The sequence below is a fragment of the Seriola aureovittata genome, chromosome 24 (genome assembly GCF_021018895.1).
Source record: "Seriola aureovittata isolate HTS-2021-v1 ecotype China chromosome 24, ASM2101889v1, whole genome shotgun sequence".
In the NCBI taxonomy this organism is placed as follows: domain Eukaryota; kingdom Metazoa; phylum Chordata; class Actinopteri; order Carangiformes; family Carangidae; genus Seriola; species Seriola aureovittata.
The window spans coordinates 3,844,947-3,866,857 of NC_079387.1; the positions used below are offsets into that span (position 1 = coordinate 3,844,947).

The window sequence follows — 21,911 nt, forward strand, 5'->3', positions numbered from 1 at the left end:
AAAAAAAAAAAAAAAAAGGAGCTTTTCTCCCTTTCTCCACTTTAACCCATCACTCCCTTTTTCTCCCCATTTCTCATTTGCAGAGTGCCATGTCTGTCGCGTTAGCGGACCAGCCTGACGCAGCCAGACTGGGCCTCCAAGCTGAGTCTAATGGTTCGGAGGAGCCGCCACTGGTCACGGCCTCCGCCAACGGTTTTCAAGATATACCTGCAGCGCCTGGCTCAGACCCGATTCAGTCCAGACAGAACCACCACGGCACCGGATCAGCGCCGCAGCCGCAGCTCCTCAACCCAGGTCCATCCTGCAGGGCAAACAAAGGCAGCAGCTCTTCTATTCCTTACATAGACTGCAGCGACATAGACAGTGAATGTGATGTGACAAAGCACGGCAGGGTTACCAGGGGCCACAGCAATGCAAATGACAGCAATGAGGATGAGCCTGCTGCATATAATAATAAGCATGAGAGTAGAATTCGCAATGGGGGGCAAGTTGGGAACCTGTTTGGGGCTGTTAATGGGTTTTACCACACCAATCACCAGGGGCTGATGCAGATGCAGCAGCAGCATCATCAGCAGGGCATGCTGGGTAACAGAAACAATGCAGATCAGGCTCCAGTGTCTAATAAGTTTAGTCTGAGTCATGAGCTAACAGATGATGAAATCTTGTCAAATGGAGGTTCGTTTCATGGTCGTCTTCCCCTCCACAGCACGCTGTTGGACGAGATCTTTCAGGGTCGAGACAAGCGAGCTGCTGCGATAGGTCGACCGTTAGGAACTGGGACTCGGAGTCAGTGCTCCAGCCCGGTGATCAGCAGCTTCCACCACCGCACAAACTCACTCAGTCACGCCGAGACGACGAACGGTCACGCTCAGCCGCGCTCAGGCTCACGCTGGGATGACGGCGGACATTATTTCAGTAAACGTCCGGGAGCGGTCCCCGTGGACACTCCCACTGTCCCGCCGTCATCCCACCCACCGAACCACTACGGCAGCTACTCCCCGATCACCTCAAACCGCACACCGACACATGTGGCCAAACCGTATTGTAACAACAACATGAGGAACCGCTCTGATACTGATCCCTTCATTCTTAGCCAGCTGACCTCTACTCCCATCCACCACCACGACCCTCATCGCCCCGGGCTGCACGCCCAAGCCCCTTGCTCTGCCCCGATGGAGCGAAGGATGATCATAACTAATGGCAATCATGTGGGAAACCACGCGGTTCCAAGTCAGGCGCGGTCCAGTACGGTGCAGCGGTTGTTTGGCCGCCAGGGAAAACCCAACATACACAACAATCTAAACCAGCCGGTCCAGATGATCGACGGGTCCACCAGCAGCGGCACTGACACCAGTGACACTGAGTCAGACACTGGGAGCAGTGCGTACAGTCAGCCGTTAATGTACGGCAACCCTGCCGCTGTCAGTTCCCTCAATTCAGTCAACTCGAATGGCGTGCACTCGTCCCCGCTGCCTCGTAACAAATTCTCCTACGGGAGTCTGCAGCTGGGGGACGGGGAAGATGGAGAGGGAGAGGAGGAGGGATGTTACCACTTTAATGAGGAAGATATAGGCGGTCGGGTTTTCAGCTGTTGAGAGGGATTTGTATAAGACATAGTTGAGCCTCAAATTAATCATTATTATGCGCAATAAATCTAATCCTGTTATGTAAGAATAGTAATATCTTAATTTAGTATATAACAGATAAACGACTTTGTAAAGCTGGTTTCATCCTCTTGGCGAGTTTTCAAAAATCTAACACTCAACTACCTTTTAGGAAGACTGAAAACCATCCCATTAATATTTGAATATTGAACCTTTTTACATTAGTTTAGCTGTGATACACCTTTTGAGCAAAGGCACTAACATATTTTTGGAATGAGGACATTTTTACATATCGTGAGCTTTTTAACTGTGAATAGAAACACCTACAGAACCTGACTTTTAGATGAAGCGATCGTCCTTTACTTCGCTTCTAAACCCCACAATTTTTGTATCGGATTTTGTATGCTAGCCCCTTCGCGAAACAGCTGACCTGAGTCCAACTTTACATGTAGTAAAAACTTCCGCTGGCACTTTGTCGAAAGGAGAATCAACTAAAAGCCTCGAGGCAATTTTGCCAGCTCTCTGTAAAAAGTTAAAGAATGAGCAAACCTTCTTATAATGTGCCATAACTTAAAAACTGTATAGGAGCATGTGCAGATGAATAATACAGATTTTTGTAGGGAAGTCGGGATATTGTCATAGAAATTGAAAGGTAAAGGTAAACCTTCACGTGTAGAGTTGTAGTTTTTGTGAGGAAGAGATTTCTACAATTCTTCCCTAATCATTTGATAGCATTGATATAATCCATGTGAGTCTATTTTATTTAGGAAGAAATTCTGCTGCTTGTAGCTCACTTTTGTCAATGAGAAAAAACTAAGTTTGTTGTCGAGATATAAAGATGTTGAAGCGAGGCATAAGTTGATTTGTAGGTGGCACTGATTTTAGCTTGATGGCTCGTTCTGAGAGCTGTCGAGTTGACCAGGATCTGCTGCCTTGCTGTATAATTAAACCCTGATAGGAATCTGTTTGTAGTTATAATGTTGTAGTTCCCTGATGTAGCATTTTCTCTAAGATCAAACTTTTCTAATTATTTGACTGTTGTCTTGTGCAATAGAAAGGCTTTAAGATAATAGCTGGAGTTTATTGAGGGATTTCAATGGGAAGTGATGGAGGTTTAAAGGGGAACACAGACGGTTTGTGAAGCAGTGTGGACTGTTTGGACTGTGTCCGACCACAAGGATAACATGAATTGATAGTCTCCTCTAATTGTACAGTACATTTGAATGTCCTTGGTAGAGAATGGGTTATACTTAGAATAATACACTTGACTTGTAGAAAAAATGTGTTTCATGTGTAAGCTATTGGGATCTGTTGGAGGACGAGCGCTGTAGCTAATGGTCAGTCTGCCTTCGAATTCGGTTTTGGCCGAGCTAAAGTCCTTTTCTTCAGAGCACTTTTTCATACTTTGAGTTTCTGTCTGTCTGTTGTGGGCAACTTGCACTGTAATTTGGATGTTTGTGGTAGAAATGTTTGTCGTAATTCTCTTTTACATTCACCATTAGTGGAAAACCAGGAATTTGAATAGATTTGTAAGTTGAAATGTTAGGGAAACAACATTTATATCTGTATTTTTGATAATAACTGAAGCTCTGTGTGTCTACATTTATACTTCAGATGCATTACCTCTGCTACTTCTGTGGGTCTTTATTTCTTTCTATCATTCTTTTTTCTTTCTTTTCACGGTTTTACGCATTCACACACACTTGATGATCAATAATCAGAACCAACAACTGTCGTCCTTAAACCTGTGACCATCCATAGCTCTCTGCTTTGCTTGGCTTGGCCCTTGGCATGCACTACTACCACACAACAACAACAGAAGGAAACTCACTGTTATCTTTCACTTTCTTTGGATGCTGTTTTTCTCTTCTGTTACAAGGCTGTTTATTGAAGGTGTGCTGGCCTCCCATCCCCATCACTGTCATTTGCTGGCTGTCTGCTCACTACGACACACTTTTTTTGTTTTCACTGCAAAAAACTGACTTGGGACAAACTTTGCTGAATTAAGTAAATAATCGCTGCACTTCTCTTGCACTGAACTTCGGTCCGGGGGCTAAATGTCTGTATTTCCTAAAAAAAAAAAAAAAAAAAAAGTTGCCCAAAAGTCAATAGTGGTGAAATGACTCGCAGGATGTCGAGCAGTCAAAATGGGTGAATTGCCATGAAAGTGGGCACACATGTCCATGCCCCCCTCAGGATGAATTATACTAACTAACCTGGTGATGTGACATTTCAGCTAGCGCCCTCACCTGGTCAAAATCATTTCTTTGTCTTATGACCAAATGCCTGCAACTCTAATGACATTCCCTGCAGCTTTAAGCGCAGTGTGTCTTAAGTGCTAATTAACAAGCGTTAGCTTAACTACCGGGCTTAAGTATGCTTGTGAAAATGGTAAACATGATATCAGCATGTTAGCATGCTGATATTAGCATTAAGCTTGAAGAACAGCTGTCACTTTTTTTTCCTGACTTTGTGTTTGGGAAATACAGACATTCCTGTGAGTTAAGGTGGATTACTTATTCACTAATGACCCTTTTAGCAGTTTACTGTTTACAGTTAGCATACATACTTAAACACAGAGGTTCAAGCTATGAGGTGACTTAACTCGGACAAAATGTCATTAAGATTTTATCACCTTTTAAATTCAAGCAACCTTCTTTTTCCTCAGAGCTACTGCTTCTTCCTGAAACAAATGTTCATGCTTTGTAAATGCACTGTTTTTAAGCATGTTTGGTTATTTTTGGATTGGGGGGGGGGGTGGAGGAGGAAATGCTCCTCAACACTGTTTTCTCACCATTTTCTTTTCTTTATTCTGAATGCATGTTAACCAGGCGAGGCAAAAGTCTCTGCTTTTCTGTCATGCTGCTCTGCTTTTTCTCACTGTGTCACTCGGTGTTTCTGTCACGGGGCTCTAAATGGTTTCAAATGTTTGAGAGGCTGTAGGTGCAGTACGACAAAAAAAAAATGTTTAGGTTTGCGTTCTTTCGGACACAAACTCCTCTTCACTTCACGTGGGATGTTAGACTTTTCATGCCTTTCTCATTACTGCACCCTCATGATTAATTAACTGCACCCTGTCTTTCTTTCTTTTTTTAATATTTAGAAACCATTTGTGTTTTGCTCCAGGTTTCCTCACTGTGCACAAGTACAAAACAAGGGCTGACTCAACTCCAGTGCTCTTATAACAGAGGGCGGGAGGGCGAAGGTAGACAGACACAAGTAAAGTTAAGCTTAATGCAAACGTAAGTGTAAAAAAAAAAAAGATATAATTGAGAGACATGGCATTATTTTTGCAAGGTGTGAAAGTCCGAGTATTGTCAGAAGATGGACACACACACACACACACATACATACTTGAATACTGGAGTTGAGTCCACCTTGGTTTCCTTTTCACTGCCTGTCACCAAATAGCACTTGCTGCAAGTCATTTCCATTGAGGCTTTTTTGTGATTTTAATGAAGTGTACATACAGTAACAGACTGATAAATTGTGATTTTTGTATTGTAATTTGTATGTTTTTGGGAGTTAATCAGAGCCAAATTTGCTAGATTTACTTTAAAAGTTAAAGTAAAATGATTGTAGTCTTTTCTGCGATATACACACTGTGGAGATGTGATCGTGTTTGGGTGATATTGAGCTGCTTGAAGCAATAGTTGGACATTTTGGGAAATGTGCATATTCGATTTCTTACCGGATGCGACGACTGATACCACTCTCATGTCTGTACAGTAATATTGAAGCTACAGTCAGAAGCCGGTTTGCTTCGCCTAGACAGGAAGTTGGTAAACGGCTCAGCTATGAACAAAATTTGAGCTCACTCGTTAGCATATTGCATCTAGTTCGTTTTATCTGCACATATTTTGTTACTTTTTCGATAGAGCTAGGCTAACTGTTTCCCCCCACTTCAAGTCTTTATGCTAAGCTAAGCTAACCGACTGTTGGTTGTAGCTTTATATTTACCCTACAGACACTAGAGTGGTATCAATCTTCTCATCTAACTCTCAACAAGAAACTCAACACACTTCTTTCCCAAAATGTCAAACTGTTGTCTTTAAATTAGATTAAGATTGGAAACCCGTTGGCATTTTAGCATCACATCTGTGCTTCTCTTTCTGTTTACATTAACACACTTTTTACTGGACTGACTTGACTTCTTTTGAAGGGATAAACTGGCTTTGTGGCCATTCCTCTAATTTTGTGATCGGTGGCAGTTTTAACTTGCATGTCGCATAGTATTTACTTGATTTCACATGATGCATGCCAAAGCTGTAGCGCGCAGCGTTTGTGGAGTGACAGGCTTTGTATCTCTGCATCTCTAAAGCTTAAAATCATAATAACTGCTTGACATACGGAGGTCAAATTGCTGCTTAAGAGCTGCCTCAAAGTCTTTATATTCCTTTACAAAAGCAAGGCACTGAGATGATCCATTTTTCTCTTAACTTACACTCATTATATGGCCTAAAGACTCACTGGTTTTCTGTCACTCTTGTAACACCTGTATTCCTGCACACCTGTCCTTTTTGATTTTCATCTCAAAGCACCTACTGTTTCTTTTTGGGTTTTTTTTCCTCTGACTTCTCTGATGTTTTTTTCTTTACCCTTCATTTCTCTTTTTAACACTGTAACTGATTGTGAGCACTAGTGTCAATAAAAAAACGACCTTGTATGTTCGAAGAAAAGGGACTCCAGAATTTTCTGTAGAGGGAACCAGTGTCCAGCTCTACCCCTTCCTACTCCCCTCATACACCCACCCACATACCCTCCACCTGCTTGAATTGCCAACCCTTCCTTGTGTCTTGTGTTGTGGTAGCTAGACTGTAGAGCAGTGTTTTTTTTGTTTTGTGTGGTGTTCAGTGTGCACACATGATTCAACTCGTTCCTGTCTGTGTTTCGTGTTTTCTAGCTTCTGTTAGCTCGTTGTTTCACCTGTGTTTTTTGTCGTAGTGGTTTTTTTTTTAGTTGTTTTCTGTTTGGTGGTAAGTTCTTTTATAGCACCCGTCACAGATCTGCACTCAGTGGTTGCCATGGTTTTACCCATGTTCCAGTTTGGTGTATAACAGTGGACTCTTTGGAAACTTTGCACCTGGGCAAGTATACAGTAACAACTCAGTACCATGTAGTAAACCTCTGTAGAGACTCTAGCTCTAGTGAAAAGTAGCTTTAACCTTTTTATTCTTCTGTGCAGATGATAATAATTTGCAGAATTTGATTTCAACGACAGTCAGACCAGACTCCTGTTAAAAAAACAGATGATTTTAGCCAAACTATCTCATAGCTATAGAGCATCATATCTACAGTGCATTGTAAGGGAAATGGAAAGACTTGTGTTGTATTCATAGATTGTCATAATGCAATCCCAACAATTGATCAATTAGTCGATTATTAGTGAGTGACTAATAATGAGAGTAAGTGTTAGTTGACAGCTTTGTAATATGCATGACTGCATGTTTGATTTGCCTTTACAATGCACAGATATGGCCTTTATTAAAAGTCTTGTAGATAAGCTTGTATAATCCATAGCTCCTTGCTAACCGTGTACTTAACATTTATTGTTATTTTTTTCCATCTTTCGCTCCTTTTTTACTCTGATTTTCATCATATTAAAGATGAGGATCTAAATAGTTTATCAGAGTAGATGTAGCCTTGCTCAGAGTCGAGGGATTGTAGCATTTTTGTCAAGTGGCGACCTGCTGGAACACAACAGCTGTTCATTTTCAGTCCTGACTCATAGATTGATTGTGCAGGATTGTCCAACCATGAAATTCACTGCCATACTGGGTGGCTACATTTAGAGGAACATGTTCATATTTTTAGCCTCTAAATGCTGAAAATACTCAAAATAACAGCAGGGTAAATCAAGTAACCTTTTCCTGAGGAAAGAAGGAAAATGTCGCTTTAAGAATTAAATGATAAGAAAGTGGCAGTGAGTTTCATGAAAGTAGTTTAACAGCTTTCATATTGTACATAAAGAATCTGCAATAACACCATCCCTTATCCTCCCCTGCCATCTTCTCTCTTGTCTCACTCTGCGCTCTATTCCTGTCCCTATCTCCCTCCCCTTTCCATTTTCCTATTTTTTCCTTTCCTCCCCCAGGAAGTCCCGCTTCAGACGACTCTCCGCTGGGAAGTCCTCATGTGGTTGTTAACGGCAACGGCTCAGTAAATGGACAGGGGATGGGCAGCACAGGTGTCCTGGGTCCAGGTCAGAGTCCTGAGGGACGGCAGCTGTCGCCACTCACCAGCCCGCTGCTCACCGAAGCCGGATACGTCCGCAATGATGAGGAGGAGGAGGCGAGGAGGAAGGTGGGCATTTAGAAAGGGGGGGGGTGGTGGAGAATTTCATATTCAAAGTGTGATTCATTGGAGCTTCCTGCAGTGGCTTGTTCGACTACATTTACATCTACCTACACTGAATCGATAGCCAATAGCGTGCCTTCTAAGGTGATGTGTCAGAGCCGCTTCCTGTTAATCACGAACACCTCGCACGATTAAGAGAACCCATCATGCAGTGTGTCCAATGATAGAAAGGCTTTAGAAGATATGCTATAATACAATTCAATAGATGCTGCTATTTGCAATGTTATCCATAGAAATCTTAAATGAGTTAAAGATGGATATTGAAACTTTTCAAAGGGATATACAATTACTGATATCCTCTAAGATATTTGTATGTTAATCAAAAACATATTTAATTGTTTAACCGTTTATCCAAAGAAAAACTGATGAATTTCCATAAAAGTTCATTGTAAATTTCAATTTTAAATAAATGATACATGGATGGATAAACAGATTAAAGCTGTTTTCAATAGAAAACAAGAGGAGTGTATAAATGCTTGGATTTGATGGATGGACAGTTGGATCGATCTCATCTTTCGCTTTGTGTCCAGAAGTTTCCCACAGACAAGGCCTACTTCATAGCCAAGGAGCTGTTGACCACAGAGCGGACCTACCTCAAAGACCTGCAGGTCATCACAGAGGTGAGGATTTTTCTAAACATCTCTGCAGCTTCTGTAGTTCCGATAAGGACAGGAGAAGCTGCTCTGGCTGAGAGAGAGAGAGAGAGAGAGATACACGTAATGCCATCTGTGTTAAGACCAGGAGCTTGTCTGGCCAAGTGTAAACACATTCCCCTAAAGTGCACAGCCCTGCACAGCACGCACACAGACAGCGAGCCAAGTTTGGTCTCTTTTAAAGCCTTACTTCTGGAATAGCGAGTCAAAGCTGGTTATTTCAGAAGAAAGTGAAGAAAAGTTGAGCTTTTTTAAAAGTTCATATGTTGGGACAGTGAGTCAGGAATTGGTTTGTGCAATGCAAGAGCAGTTTTTACAGCCTCAATAATGGGACAGTGAGCTGAGTTTGGTTTTGTTTGAAAGCCAGAATATATCAGGACAAGGAGCTGAAGTCTGTCTTTATTTTTTTTTTTATTGTAAACCAAAATCACAAGCTGACGGTCTTTTCTGTCATGTGACATTAATATTGCATTGTGTTATTAGACCCGTTTGAACGCACAGTGCCAGTATTTTTATTCCCACCCTGAAAACTGGCTTTTATGTGCGTGTAGTTTGGACCACGACTCAAGACCAAGGCTCAACATCTGAAGATTTATGAGCATTTTTCAGGACGGATGACAGATGGAAATACAGCTCCGAAGCGCGCATATTAAAGTTCCTTGTGTTTTTTCAAATGACATTCAGCCTTTTGTTTTTCACCAGAAAGCAACACATCTGGTAAAACTCACCTCCTTTTAAGCTGGAGAACTTTTTGTTTCCTGTTTGTTCTTCAACACTAACTTGACTTTTCGCTCCCAGCTCTTTAGTTTACAAGTAAAAACCTCTAAGATCAACACACTCTGCGTTCACAAAACACAATGTCTGGATCCTGAATCCTGGGATGAAAGTGCAGCTGAATGTGGGTGAGATTTTGTCTTTGCCCTTTATGGGACTCCACTCTCCTAACAAATGAGTAAAGACCACCAGAGGGGAAAACACAGGCACCTGCCTGCTGAACACCCCATACACCTTAATATTATGAAGCTGACCATAACGTCTGACCTCAGTGTGGAGGGGAAAATAATATCATATTCCTCCTCTCCTGTGTATTTTTCTCCCTCTCAGCTCTTTTTCCTTCTCAACAGTAGTTTCCACCCTCTTTGATGTGGGAGGGAGGCGTGTGCTGGCGCTTTTTTAAAACCTCTTAAATATTTTCTTTGGCTGGCACCGCTGAGGCCTGTACTCCCACACCCTTCCCCCCCCCCCTCCCTCCCTCCCTCCCTCCCCCTCTTTTCTCCCTCTCCACTCTGTCACCCTTCCTCTCTCCCAGCGAGTCCCGCTGTGAAACAGCTGGACGACCTCCTGTCGACACTAGCTGTCATGATCGTGTGGGATTTGCTCTGAAGGGCAATATAACACCTTTGTGTTAGGGGTTGTAGTGTACTTGCTCGGGGCCACGAGGATCACGGTGTGTGTGTTTGTGTGTGTGTGTATGTGAGTGTGTGAGCTAGCTGATGGATTTCCTTGGTGCAAACAAATGTCTTTGTGCTCTCAAGTCAAATCACTCTTTCTGACCCACCAACCTTCACCTCAGGGGTCTGTTGTGATCATAGCAGCAGTCTGTGTGTCTGTGTGTGCGTGTGTGGTTCCCTTTTTAAACTACATTCACTTCATTCTTGTCCCAAAAATGATTTCTTAAACGCAGAAGAGTGTGTGTTGTTTAAAAGCATAATTAATTTGACTATACACCGGCCTGAACTAGTGATGCAACCAGCAGTTACTTTCATTATAGACTATTCTGACAATTATTTTCTCAATTAATTGAATAATCATTTGGTCTCTAAATATCAGAAAAGGGTGCAAATGCCCATCACAGTTTCCTAAAGCTCCAAAACCCCAAAATGTATAATTAATTATCTCATGTATTATCTCATGAGACAAAGAAAAGCAAACTCCAAAATTAAAAAGCTGTGTAGTGAAGCAGTTATGAAGATGAGATAAATCTTGACTTCAGGCACATCATATAAAATTCAGGCACATCATATAACTAACTATCTTTATTTCTACCTGTGTGTGTGTGTGTGTGTGTGTGTGTGTGTGTGTGTGTGTGTGTGTGTGTGTGTGTGTGTGTGTGTGTGTGTGTGTGTGTGTGTCCGTCCATCACAGTCCTTCCAGAGTTTTGTGGGGAAAGACGAGGCGTTTCCCGACTCTGTGCAGGACCTGATCTCCGCCAACTACGATCCGGTTCACAAGTTCCACCAGGGATTCCTCAAGGAGGTGGAGCAGCGTCTGGCACAGTGGTCAGTGTCTGTTTACTCCCATTCAGAAAACTGATAAGTCTGTTACAATCATCACAGACATTTTCACCTGTGGAATGGTACACAGCGCAGGTGTGTTTGAATACACTTCCATAAAGGCCTTTTTTTTTTTTTTTTTTTTTACAAAGGAAAAAACAGGAAAATAATTTCAAAAATAAAACAGTTCAATATGTCTCATTTCAAATGGAAAATATTACAGATATCTTACAAATGTTGGGGGAGGAAAGCAAAAATGAGAGGCATTTTAAAACCAGATTAGTGTTGAGCAATTTGGTATTGTGCTTAAGCAAATGCAGGCTGAGACAAAAACAAAGAAAGTCGCTCCACTGTTGCATTTCTGTATCAGCTGCATTGTTTTCCATCAGCTGTTCTAATCTGAAGCCTCACGTTTCACAATAACATGAAACCAAACTTCGGGGTTAAACCAAGAAAAAATGAAGGGAAAGAAAACAAAAAGAATGAATTCAACATTTTGTGTTTTTTTTTCTTGTTGTTTTATTTATTTACTGTTAAGTCACATATCACCGTCACCATGTGCCACTTAAAGTCAGACCTGGGAAACGATGTGACACGGAAAGACTTGCACTCACCTCGAGGCTGATGTGACATCATTGCATGGGAACTAATGTGCACACGCAAACTGCATCTTTTCCACCAATGGGAATCTTGTGTATGTAATGACAGACAGAGAGGACACACACACACACACACATATAAACACAAACCATCCCTTTAGAGAGGGCCCAAGTACTTGCTGGTAAAATTGAATGGCATAATGGAAGATTTTTCCAGTCATGTGTGAGGAAACTTGACTGTGCTGTGACATCTAGTGGTAAATAAATGTTACTGCACATGAATAAATCTCAATTATTCTCTCTTGTGTGTCTCTTGCAGGGAGGGTCGCTCCAATGCCCACATCAAAGGAGACTACCAACGAATGGGTGATGTTTTACTGAAGAACATTCAGGGCTTGAGGGTAACTATGTCTCCCTTGTGTTGTTTTTATTTTTATGTCCCCTCGTTGTGTGTGAAACTGTATCTTCTGTCTCTCTTTTGCATCTGCAGCAGTTGACAATTCATCTTCAGAAACATTCAGAGTGCCTGGTTGAACTGGAACGGGTCTGTAGGTAGGTTGATGCAGAATATGAAACCGGTGGAAATGCTAACATTATCAGTATTAGACCTTTGCTTTAAATGTTCCATTTAAGGAAATTGTTAAATTCCTGAAACACGAAAAGCTCCGCCTCTGTTTCTCAGGTCCAGTCGAAAGGTGGAGACTCTGTGTCGAGACTTTGAGCAGCAGAGGGTTTGCTACCTGCCCTTCAACATCTTCCTCCTGCGACCTCTCCATCGCCTGCTGCACTACAAGCTCATCCTGGAGCGGCTCTGCAAGCACTACCCGCCCACCCACGATGACTTCAGGGACAGTAGAGGTACGAGGGAAGGGTGTGTTTGAGTGTATGTGTGGGTGAGGGAAGTGCCTTTTTTTCCTCCCTTCGCAAACTCTTTTCATCTTCCTCCCACCCCCTCTTCAGCGGCCCTGGCGGATATCTCGGAGATGGTGCTGCAGCTTCAAGGCACCATGATGAAGATGGAGAACTTCCAGAAGCTTCTGGAGCTGAAGAAAGATCTGACTGGCATCGACAACCTCGCTATCCGCGGGAGGGTTAGACTCTTTCTCGTTTTCATTGTTTTTAAATGATTAGTTTCCACGTTTGGTGAAAAAATCTCTTGTGCCAATTTCTAACTCCCTGGGGAAAAAAAGGCAAATTTATGTGCGTTGGCTTTCCCCACTGTTGCTCTAATATCGTTAATGAAATTATTTTTCATTGTATGTTTGTGTTCAACTTGCAGGAGTTCATCAGGCTTGGCTGCCTCAGCAAGCTCTCGGGGAAAGGCCTTCAGCAGAGAATGTTCTTCCTGGTACGAGCTTACAGCTGCTTTTCTGAGTATATCTAATATCGGTGATGGCAAAGAATATAACCCACACTTTTTTCTGGCCTTGCTTTCCTTCCTTCCTTCCTTCCCTTCCTTTGTCTTCCCCCTCAGTTCAGTGATTCCTTGGTGTACACCAGTCGAGGGATGACCCCGTCCAACCAGTTTAAAGTTCATGGCCAGCTTCCCCTCTATGGCATGACGGTACGGTGGTTTTTCTTCTGTTGTTGTTAGAAGTGGTTATGGATTTTGTTTACGTGGATGTACTGTTAATCTTACAACCAGATTTTGGATTTTTGTGTCCCCAAGTGGGATGTGTTTTGACAATGCTGTGTGTGTTTGTGCAGATCAGAGAAAGTGAGGAGGAGTGGGGAGTCCCTCATTCCTTCACCTTGTTCGGACAGCGCCAGTCTGTGGTGGTGGCAGCCAGGTATCCATAAACACACACACATAAGCACATATATACAGCGTGACTAAATCACAATCGACATGTTTTGTTATGTAATAATGCCAATGAAAAAAATACCACAAAAAGAAAGTGTAATGTTTAAAAACATCATAAGGGATTAAAGATAAGAAAATGGGTGGAAACAAAGAAACCAAATAAAGCAAATTTCTCACAACAAATACTTAAATCATTCATTATGAATAAACACAATGTGCCTCTAAGAATAACAGTTTTAAAGATTAATGGAGGTCAGACTCATTAAAAATGGATCTCCTCACCACAGGACCTCTGCCACAGTTTGTTTGTCCTCTAATTAATGTGACCTAGTTTCCATTCAGTGGCTCATTCACTGATGAAAAAGTTTTAATATAGAGATAATGTTGACTTTATTATGACTTGTTTTTCTCGGTTACCGTCCTTCTCTCAGTTCATGTGCTTAATTTGAAAACAAAACAAACAAAAAAAAGATTTTACTAAAAGTTCTCTTTCTCGCTTTCTCTGTCTCCTTCTCTGTCTGTGTCCAGCTGTGCGTCAGAGATGGAGCGGTGGGTGGAGGACATCAGGATGGCGATTGACCTGGCAGAACAGAGCAGCAGCCCGAGCGCCGACCTGCTTCCCGCCGGCGTCTCTGACAACAGTAAGTCTGCCCTCAGTGTGTGTGTGGGTGGGTTTAAAAAAAAACAGAAAACATTCAGATCTTTCCAGTATTTTCAACCATCAAACACAAACTGTTATCTGCTCCACTAAACTGCTAACTATTTCTTGCCCAAACATCAATTCATCATCATCATCGCAGGACTGTCTGCAACCCTGTGAGAACCAAAAAAGTCCCAGCTGGTTGAGTCATCGACATAATCCTTACTGGAAATGTTTTCACGTGTGATTTGTCACCGGCGATAGAAAGCTTTGAGGATGAAGCTTATATTTCCTCCCACCACTAAGGTCTTTCTTTAAGGGGAATGGACCAACCTTTACCTATAGACACACCTAACCAATTCCCACAATTCTCCTCTTCTTCTTTCCCTTTAACAGACAGCATCTTTCAGCACCTCGTGAATAATCTCACCAAAATGTTCCAGGTGGTCTTTCATCATACTTTTAATGTCACCTGATATATGTAGGTCCATCGCCCAGCTGCCGCCCCGTATTCCTCATCATCTTTTTCCTCATTCTTTATCTTAAATGCCTGTCATGCCGTTCAATGAGGCCTCCGCCTGGTGACCTTTGGTTTGACGTCTCTATTGTCCCTCTGCTAAATCACCCGCTATGAACATTTTTAAATCGAACCAGTTGAAGAGTGTCGGCTTACAAGTGACAACAAAAGGGTAATTTTTCACCTTTGATCGCTCGGCCCAGCTCTTTGTTCTGTGGCTTCTTCATCTGTGAAATATCTCAACAGGTGTTCCTGTGTATTTGGATTTAATCACATCTAAATGATATTTTTACACACATCCTTAAACTACTGTGAGCTAAATCGTATCATTTTATGCTTCTGCCCGGTGGATTTGTGAGGCTAAAAGGTGAAACAAAGTAGTGGCAATGCTCCATTATAGCTAGAGTACATCTAATAAAAGTCAGATTGTTGTCACAGATCTCTATCAGAGTCTTAAAAATGGGTCGATGTCTATGAATAGTGCAGTATAACCAAAAAAAAATAAAGAAAAGAAAAAAAAAGCCAAAGCCTGAAACGCAAACCAGGCCTCGTTTGCTGCAAAGAAGACTGGAAATGTTCACCTCCAGCTGGAGACAGTTAAAACACAGAACATTAGCCAGTCATGTGTAACAAAACAATCCTCAAGATGTTGCAGAGCTTGTTCTTCAGCCTTAAGTTCCAAAGAAATCCGTCAGTCAACAACCAGTTCTTCATCTGGAACAGTTGTGTCTGTAATAGTTTGTCAGCTGTCTTTAACGCAGTACTTTACATCAGCACTTTGGCATTAAGTTCCTGAATATTTATCCCTATATTTAGAGCACAGAAATTTAAATGAACATGTCTATGATCTTTCATGTAACATATTTATATGTAAATGTCCAATTAAAGTTCAAAAGATGAGCAGGAACAACAGGAACCCGTAAAGTGTTTATATTACAACATCATTTTCAATCCCACCCGCGGAGCGCACAGTTCCTTCTGCTAACCGGCGTGTCTGACCTGCCCGTTGTTCCGCAGAGCTGCTGGAGGACAGCGGAGCGGAGCAGGAGTCGGAGGAGGAGCTCTGCGGCTCGCGCTCGTCTCTGGAGCGCCAGGGTCAACGTGGCAACACCACCGTGCACGTCTGCTGGCATCGCAACACCAGCGTGTCCATGGTGGACTTCAGTGTTGCTGTGGAGGTACCGGTCTCCGTGCGCTTTGTGTCTCTTAATCGTCCTCTCTCTCCACACGTCACACTCCTGTTTTCCCTCTCTAGCCGTGGAGTCCAGTCGTCCGTTGTTGTCCAGTGTGTGTTGTCTGCCCTGGTCTTCTTCTCCACAGACAAAGGACCATTTACCCATTGTCCTTTGTCTTACTTTTCTTCGCATGTCTGTGTCTTCTACCCCTCCATCTTTATCCATCTCTTCCACCCTGTGTCTTCCTCTCCCTTCCGTCTATTTTCAACCCCCACCATCCATCCACTCTGGCTTTGCTAGAGGACAGTAGTCCAGCCAGTGAGTTGAAGAGGCCCCTCGGCAGACGTCAGGGGCCAGTGTCCCCATCTGTGGTTTGCTGGTACAAGACACACAGCCTGTCCTTTAGTGACGCCCGCTGGAGTAGAGAGGTACTGCAGCAGCCACATCTGCTCAGAATGAAACGCTCCCTGTCAGCAAATTCACCAGAAATTTCCCTAGTAATGGAACATAGAAGTCGCCCCAATTTCACTGGGCTAAAGCTTTGATAACTAAAGGACTGGATTGTTGAATCTCCACTGTTCCCCTCCTGCCAAACGAAATGAAAAGAAGTGAATACAGCCCCTGCAGCAAACAGACATTTAAAAAGAAATCACTGTTATATGCACTGTCACTTTTATTTTCTGAAAATGAAAGATGAAGGGGAAAAAAACATAATTGTGGCATGTGCAGCAGTTTGGGCACCCTGCTAAGTCACTCCTGAATAACTCCAAATGAATTAGAGCTGTTATCTTTTTACCTCTGCTTTAACACTATTATAAACTCAGTGACATTGTGTTACTTTATTGAGCCATGTGCGTCTCTTATTACATTGGTTTCCCTCCTCTGCTCTTCTGCGTTTCCAGAACCAGCTGTCAGGTAACCTGCTGAGGAAGTTTAAGAACAGTAACGGCTGGCAGAAACTCTGGGTGGTCTTCACCAACTTCAGCCTCTTCTTCTACAAATCGCATCAGGTAAGATACACAGGAATGTATTGAACATGACAGGGGAATTATGTAGTGGCGGGACTGCTTCACGGAAAAGCTTTTGCTGCCTTCTGTTTGTCCGCCCTGCAGGATGACTACCCTCTGGCGAGCCTTCCTCTGCTGGGCTACTCCGTCACCGTCCCGGCCGAGTCGGAGAACATCCACAAAGATTACGTTTTCAAGCTCCACTTTAAATCCCACGTCTACTACTTCAGATCAGAGAGCGAGTACACCTTTGAAAGGTGCGGTATTTTGGGTTTTCACTGACGGGGGAGAAGTTTCTTTCCTCTGCGACGCCGTTCACGCCGCATCAAATCTATATTTCGTTTTGTCCTCGGGAAGAAGAGTAATGTGGGAGGTTGGAATATGTAGGGAAAAAAACACATTGTTGATTTTATATTAACAACTATCTTTGTTTTGTGTGTGTCATTTTTTCTCGTCTCCAGGTGGATGGAGGTGATCCGCAGTGCCACCTGCTCCACCAGCCACTCCCTGCCAAGCACAAGGAAAGACCTTTACTGATGAACCTGCACCTTCAGCTCTCGTCCTCCTCCTCCTCCTCCTCCTCCTCCTCGCTGACACTCACCTGGGTGAAGATCTGGACTTCAGACGGCACAAACACCAGAAAAGACTCCTTGTTGAAGACACAGAATCATGTTGCACGCAGCCGGCACTCAGATCTGACACTAATTGATACCTCTGAATAGCTGAATCACATACTCTTTATGCACACACACACACACACATCACTCAGAGGTGCTTCCACTTCACCTCCTCTATCCACCCTCTTATTACACATTTTCTGCACCACTAGTGTCTGATTAGAGGCTGTGATGGAAGTCGTCCATGATGTATTAAATAATGTCATTTTACTTCTTTCTATGCCAGACATTTCCTGACCAACTGTTTATGCTTGTGCCATTGAGTGATGTTCACATGCCCACAAACACACACACACACACATGGATTTAATATTCACACCAACAACATCCCTGTTTACAGTAAGGAGGATTTTATATTTATCATAAATCTCATTCAAATACAAACATCTGGGACGCTGAAGCATACGTGTGTGCATCATTTAGTGTTACTTTTTTCAGTTTCCTTGGTGATTTAAAATATTTTAAATATTCCTGTCAAACCACACATTGTGATAGAGTTTTTAAAAATGTATATAAATAAGCTTGAATAAGACACAAACCAGGATTTAATAGTGTATGTGGAGATCTGTGTGCATGTGAACACACTCATGGTGAGTATTTTTTTTTGTTCGTATGACAATCTATGTATAATTTGAGTTAAATGTGATGCCGGTTCGGACACGATTAGAAAACATCCATGTTTTCCTTTTTCTAAGGCGACTAATTGTACAGTACTTTGATACACTGTGAAATGTTCTTCTCTCATTATTTTTTTTTTTCTTCTTGTTTTCCTGCAAGTTTTGTCTTTAAAAAGGACAAACGGCTTCCAAACTGCTTCCAACGCCAACAGAGATTTCACTGGTTCACTGCCAAAAAAAACCCCTTGTCTTCTGTATTCCTCCAGAATTTCTGGATTTTACTATTTTAAATAAAGATGAGAAAAGATTGTGTTCATAAGAAAAAGATGAGACAACCTAGAAACTGGTATCTTTTTTAAAAATTTTTTAATCTGCTTTTCACAGTTACGCAGCCCCTCGTGGGATTAGAGCAAGATAACATAAAGGGAAACTGTGAAAAACAAAGCAGAATGTAATCATGGGTACAAAAGGTCAAGCTCTGGGACAAAGGACATATTCAAGTAACCAAACGCAGCTTTTGTGTGGGTACTCCAGTGTTTCATAATGCCTTGTTTGAATGTTTTTATCATTGTAATTTAGAGAAGCACATTCAAGTCATGTCACCTTCTGACTTAACACATTTACAAACACACACACGCACACACAAGCGTTCCAAATGTTGTCTGAAAGGAAGTCTATGAGGGGTGACTGATAAGTGGATGGCCTCAGGTAGAAGGAGATGAGTTACACAGCTTGTTACATGCACGTGCAGTTCAACATGTTAATCACTACTGTGGTATTTCTGTCTCAGGTAATTGGAAATTGCAAGTAAATGATGCATGCCCTTTGAAATGTATTTACAGTGCAATGTTTCACAAAGTGTAAAGCCTTTTTAGTACCCTCAAATGAGTCAATTCAATTAGAGACCTGGAAGGAAATTACATTATGAGACCAACATAATGTGTTGAAATATTACACAGATGATACATGACCAAGCAGGTCCGTTTAGACTGTATTTCCCTTTAAACAAAGAAAATTGATGCGCGTCTGCTCAACAGAACTGGCACTAAATAAGAAAGTGTATATTGTAGGAATTACATTATAATAAAAGCTCTCTAATTAGATTTTTATATTTCATAGTTGATCTATAATAATGAAAATAAAGACAATTTTAATTAGCTAATGCGCTGAGATAAACAGGAGGCAAAAAAAAAAAATGCACCAGAAAGCTTCATCAATCTCGTGCTTCTCTGGTCACGTACTTGAGCCCGTGATCTCCATATGCGTCGTAGCTCTCATAGCTGGGCAGTGAGGGCCAGTCTGGCTGGTACGACGTGGTGCTGTACACGAAGGCCTCTGTGATGCTTCCCCGCGATGCCGTCTCCTCTCCCTCTGTCTGCCCCAGCCACTGCTTCACCTCCAGACTGATCAGAGTCCGCTGATACATGGTGGGGACGCACTCAAAGTCGTCCAGGAATTTCAGCATTGTGTCGTCCACTTTGTAGATCTCTCCATTGACTCGGTGTCCCTGGCCGGGGATGTTGAGGAGGAAAGGGACGTTGTGCTTGCCGGCAATCACTAGTGGGTATTTCTCAGTGGTGCAAGCCGAGGCGATGAACTCGGCCTTCCCATTGGTGCTGTTAAACATGCGGAAGTAGTTTGGCTGCCCTTTCTTCAGGGTGCCATAGACAAAGACACGACTCATTTGGAAGCAGGATGGCAGACACACCTGTAAAATAAAGCAAAGAAAGAGGAAGTGTTTGGGAGTCGACACTTTAAGTTCACACATTTTCACTCATTTATAGGAATGTCGAGATTTTATATTTTCCATCCCATCTATCAGTTTCTGCTGGCTCCGGTCAGGTTGTTTAAGATGCAGAAGTGTCTCTACTCTGACTGAAGCTGTTTGGACTTTGTGACTGCAAAGTAAATCAGCTCAATAATTAATTCGCTGTGAGAGATGATCACTGAAAGATAGTGCCGCGGTAACATCATTAAAGCTGGGAAAGTCATTCAACAGCACAGTATGTTATGGATTAGAAACACAGTCTGCACAATAAACACACAGACTAATGCACAGAGGTGGAAGACGTGCTCAGACTTAAGTAAAAGTAGGAACAGCACAATGCAGAAATAGTCTAGATGCCCCATTTCAGAATAATGTGTATTATATTATCGGATTATAATTATTCATGCATTAATGTGTAGATGTTGCAGCTGTAAAGGTGGGGCTTATTTTAATTACTTTGTATACTGCTGGGTGACGTTGGCAATTAATGAAAAATTATACATTATGATTTATTTTTTAATTATACTTTGTGTTATGAGGGGAGAGTGGTTGGACTGGTTGTAACATTTTTGACATTTCTGTCTGTATCTTGGAGCTCTTTCAAGCAAGTGTGTTGAAAATGGAACTAAAACTAGTTACATGTGTCTGCTATTAATTGGTGTAGGTGCAATCTCTGCAACACAGACAGAAAATTTAGTTTTTTGCCTCTAAACTTCGCTGTCTGCCACAGGGTGCTATTCCTCACAGGTGGAGTGAGGACTACGTTGAGCATGAATTGGGTGAATCAGCTGATTCGTAACTTGTTCCTGATTGGAGAAATTGGGAGTGTTACAACTAACTTTCCCTAATCTGAATCTGCAGAATTACTGGTACTTTAAAGTGTCAGGTGAATGTATTGCAGTGGAAAGTCACAGACAGCAAGTGCCTCAAACAATGCAGCAGTTGAGCACTTAGTTATATAACAGTTATATACACAGAAATAGACAAAATAATAGAAACATATGTCAATCTGTCGTATTCACTCCAATAATCTTACGGACAGCATTTGTCGAGTACGAAATGGACAGTTGCAGTCCTCGCTGGTTTACAGCTAAAACCACAGGGGGGCTGTTAGCAGTGAAAACACGTCACCGTCTGTGCTTCACCTTAAAACGACACCGGAGAAGCGCAGTCTTACCAGGGCCGTGAAGAAGTCGATGAATCGCAGTCTCATCAGGGGCAGAATGACTGACTGTTTGAGGAAGAGCTGCTCCGGGTAAGAAAAGGAAAATTAACGCATGCGCAGTACAAATTTAGATAAACTGTTGCAAAACAACAGATGGCGCTAAAGCGATGAGGAAAAGCCAAGAGGAGAAGGTAACCCATGGATGCATTATACGGATGGATGCAAAACATGTCATGTCATGTCATGTCATGTCATGTCATGTTATGTCATGTTATGTTATGTTATGTTATGTATTTGTCAATGTCAATTTTAAAGATAAAGTACTGTGTGAAACAATAATACTTACAAAAACAAAATCACTCATTTTAATTTTTTAGAAAAACAGTTGGAATTCAAATACAGCTCACACATATCAAACGTTGGAAGTGTTCACCGGACCAATAAGAAAAGAAAGAAATCATATGTATTTCCAATAATGAACTGATGGATCATTATTATATACTGCAAAAACTATTTCTACTACTAATTAGTTACACATGGTCTTTGTAAAGAGGGCTGTAAAGTAAAGGGGAGAAAACAAGCTACTTTTCAATAATTAATAATCCATAATAAACAGGAGATTTGAGTACTGGCTCCATTAAAACTCACTTAACAAAACAGAAATATTACAAGACCATGCAACAATAATAATGTGGCAGCAGAGGAAAACATTAAAAAGAATCATGCTAAAAGCTTTAAAGTTCATTTTTGAGCTCAGCACCTCTTTAATACTCAGATAAAATTGGAGCCAAAAGGACAACGGCCTCATTACTGTCCATTCAGTCAGTTTCAGTGCCCACACTGGATCCCAGTAAACACATAAAGATTATTACTGTAGCATAATGAGAGCAGCAGATAGATCTCATAAAAATTAAGTAGAAGCCGTCTCAGGGGGCGAAAATGTTTCCACAGATAGACTCTGTTAAAGACACACATTCTTCTTCCTGCCTCACTCTGCAGACTGCAGACTCACCTGTGAGTGCTTGCTGAGATGAACTGGGACAATGACTCAGCCC

The 21,911-nt window shown here is 42.0% G+C and overlaps 2 protein-coding genes across 6 annotated transcripts in view; one reads left to right on the forward strand and one right to left on the reverse strand.

Annotated features, from left to right (window-relative positions):
* Positions 1-18,266, forward strand: part of LOC130165135 (FERM, ARHGEF and pleckstrin domain-containing protein 1-like) — a 50,486-nt gene extending 32,220 nt beyond the window's left edge. For 3 of the 5 annotated variants that reach the window (XM_056370097.1, XM_056370095.1, XM_056370096.1), the window contains exons 13-28: positions 84-294; positions 7,699-7,907; positions 8,492-8,581; positions 10,760-10,893; positions 11,806-11,887; positions 11,977-12,038; positions 12,169-12,344; positions 12,447-12,577; positions 12,766-12,834; positions 12,961-13,050; positions 13,194-13,276; positions 13,819-13,931; positions 15,465-15,625; positions 16,525-16,632; positions 16,735-16,886; positions 17,091-18,266. In XM_056370097.1, coding sequence (XP_056226072.1) covers positions 84-294; positions 7,699-7,907; positions 8,492-8,581; positions 10,760-10,893; positions 11,806-11,887; positions 11,977-12,038; positions 12,169-12,344; positions 12,447-12,577; positions 12,766-12,834; positions 12,961-13,050; positions 13,194-13,276; positions 13,819-13,931; positions 15,465-15,625; positions 16,525-16,632; positions 16,735-16,886; positions 17,091-17,166 — 1,947 coding nt within the window. In that variant the 3' untranslated portion in view covers positions 17,167-18,266. Of the gene's footprint in view, positions 1-83; positions 4,877-7,698; positions 7,908-8,491; positions 8,582-10,759; positions 10,894-11,805; positions 11,888-11,976; positions 12,039-12,168; positions 12,345-12,446; positions 12,578-12,765; positions 12,835-12,960; positions 13,051-13,193; positions 13,277-13,818; positions 13,932-15,464; positions 15,626-16,524; positions 16,633-16,734; positions 16,887-17,090 lie in introns of those variants that run through there. The other 2 variants (XM_056370098.1, XM_056370099.1) reach the window with 2 other exon arrangements.
* A 6-nt stretch (positions 18,267-18,272) lies between these two features.
* Positions 18,273-21,002, reverse strand: LOC130165136 (gamma-glutamylaminecyclotransferase C-like). Its single transcript, XM_056370100.1, has 2 exons — positions 20,869-21,002; positions 18,273-19,631 (listed from the first exon to the last, which is right to left on the reverse strand). Exons 1-2 carry the CDS (start codon positions 20,902-20,904, stop codon positions 19,137-19,139), a joined length of 531 nt encoding a protein of 176 aa, XP_056226075.1. The 5' UTR covers positions 20,905-21,002; the 3' UTR covers positions 18,273-19,136.
* Positions 21,003-21,911: the final 909 nt, after the last annotated feature.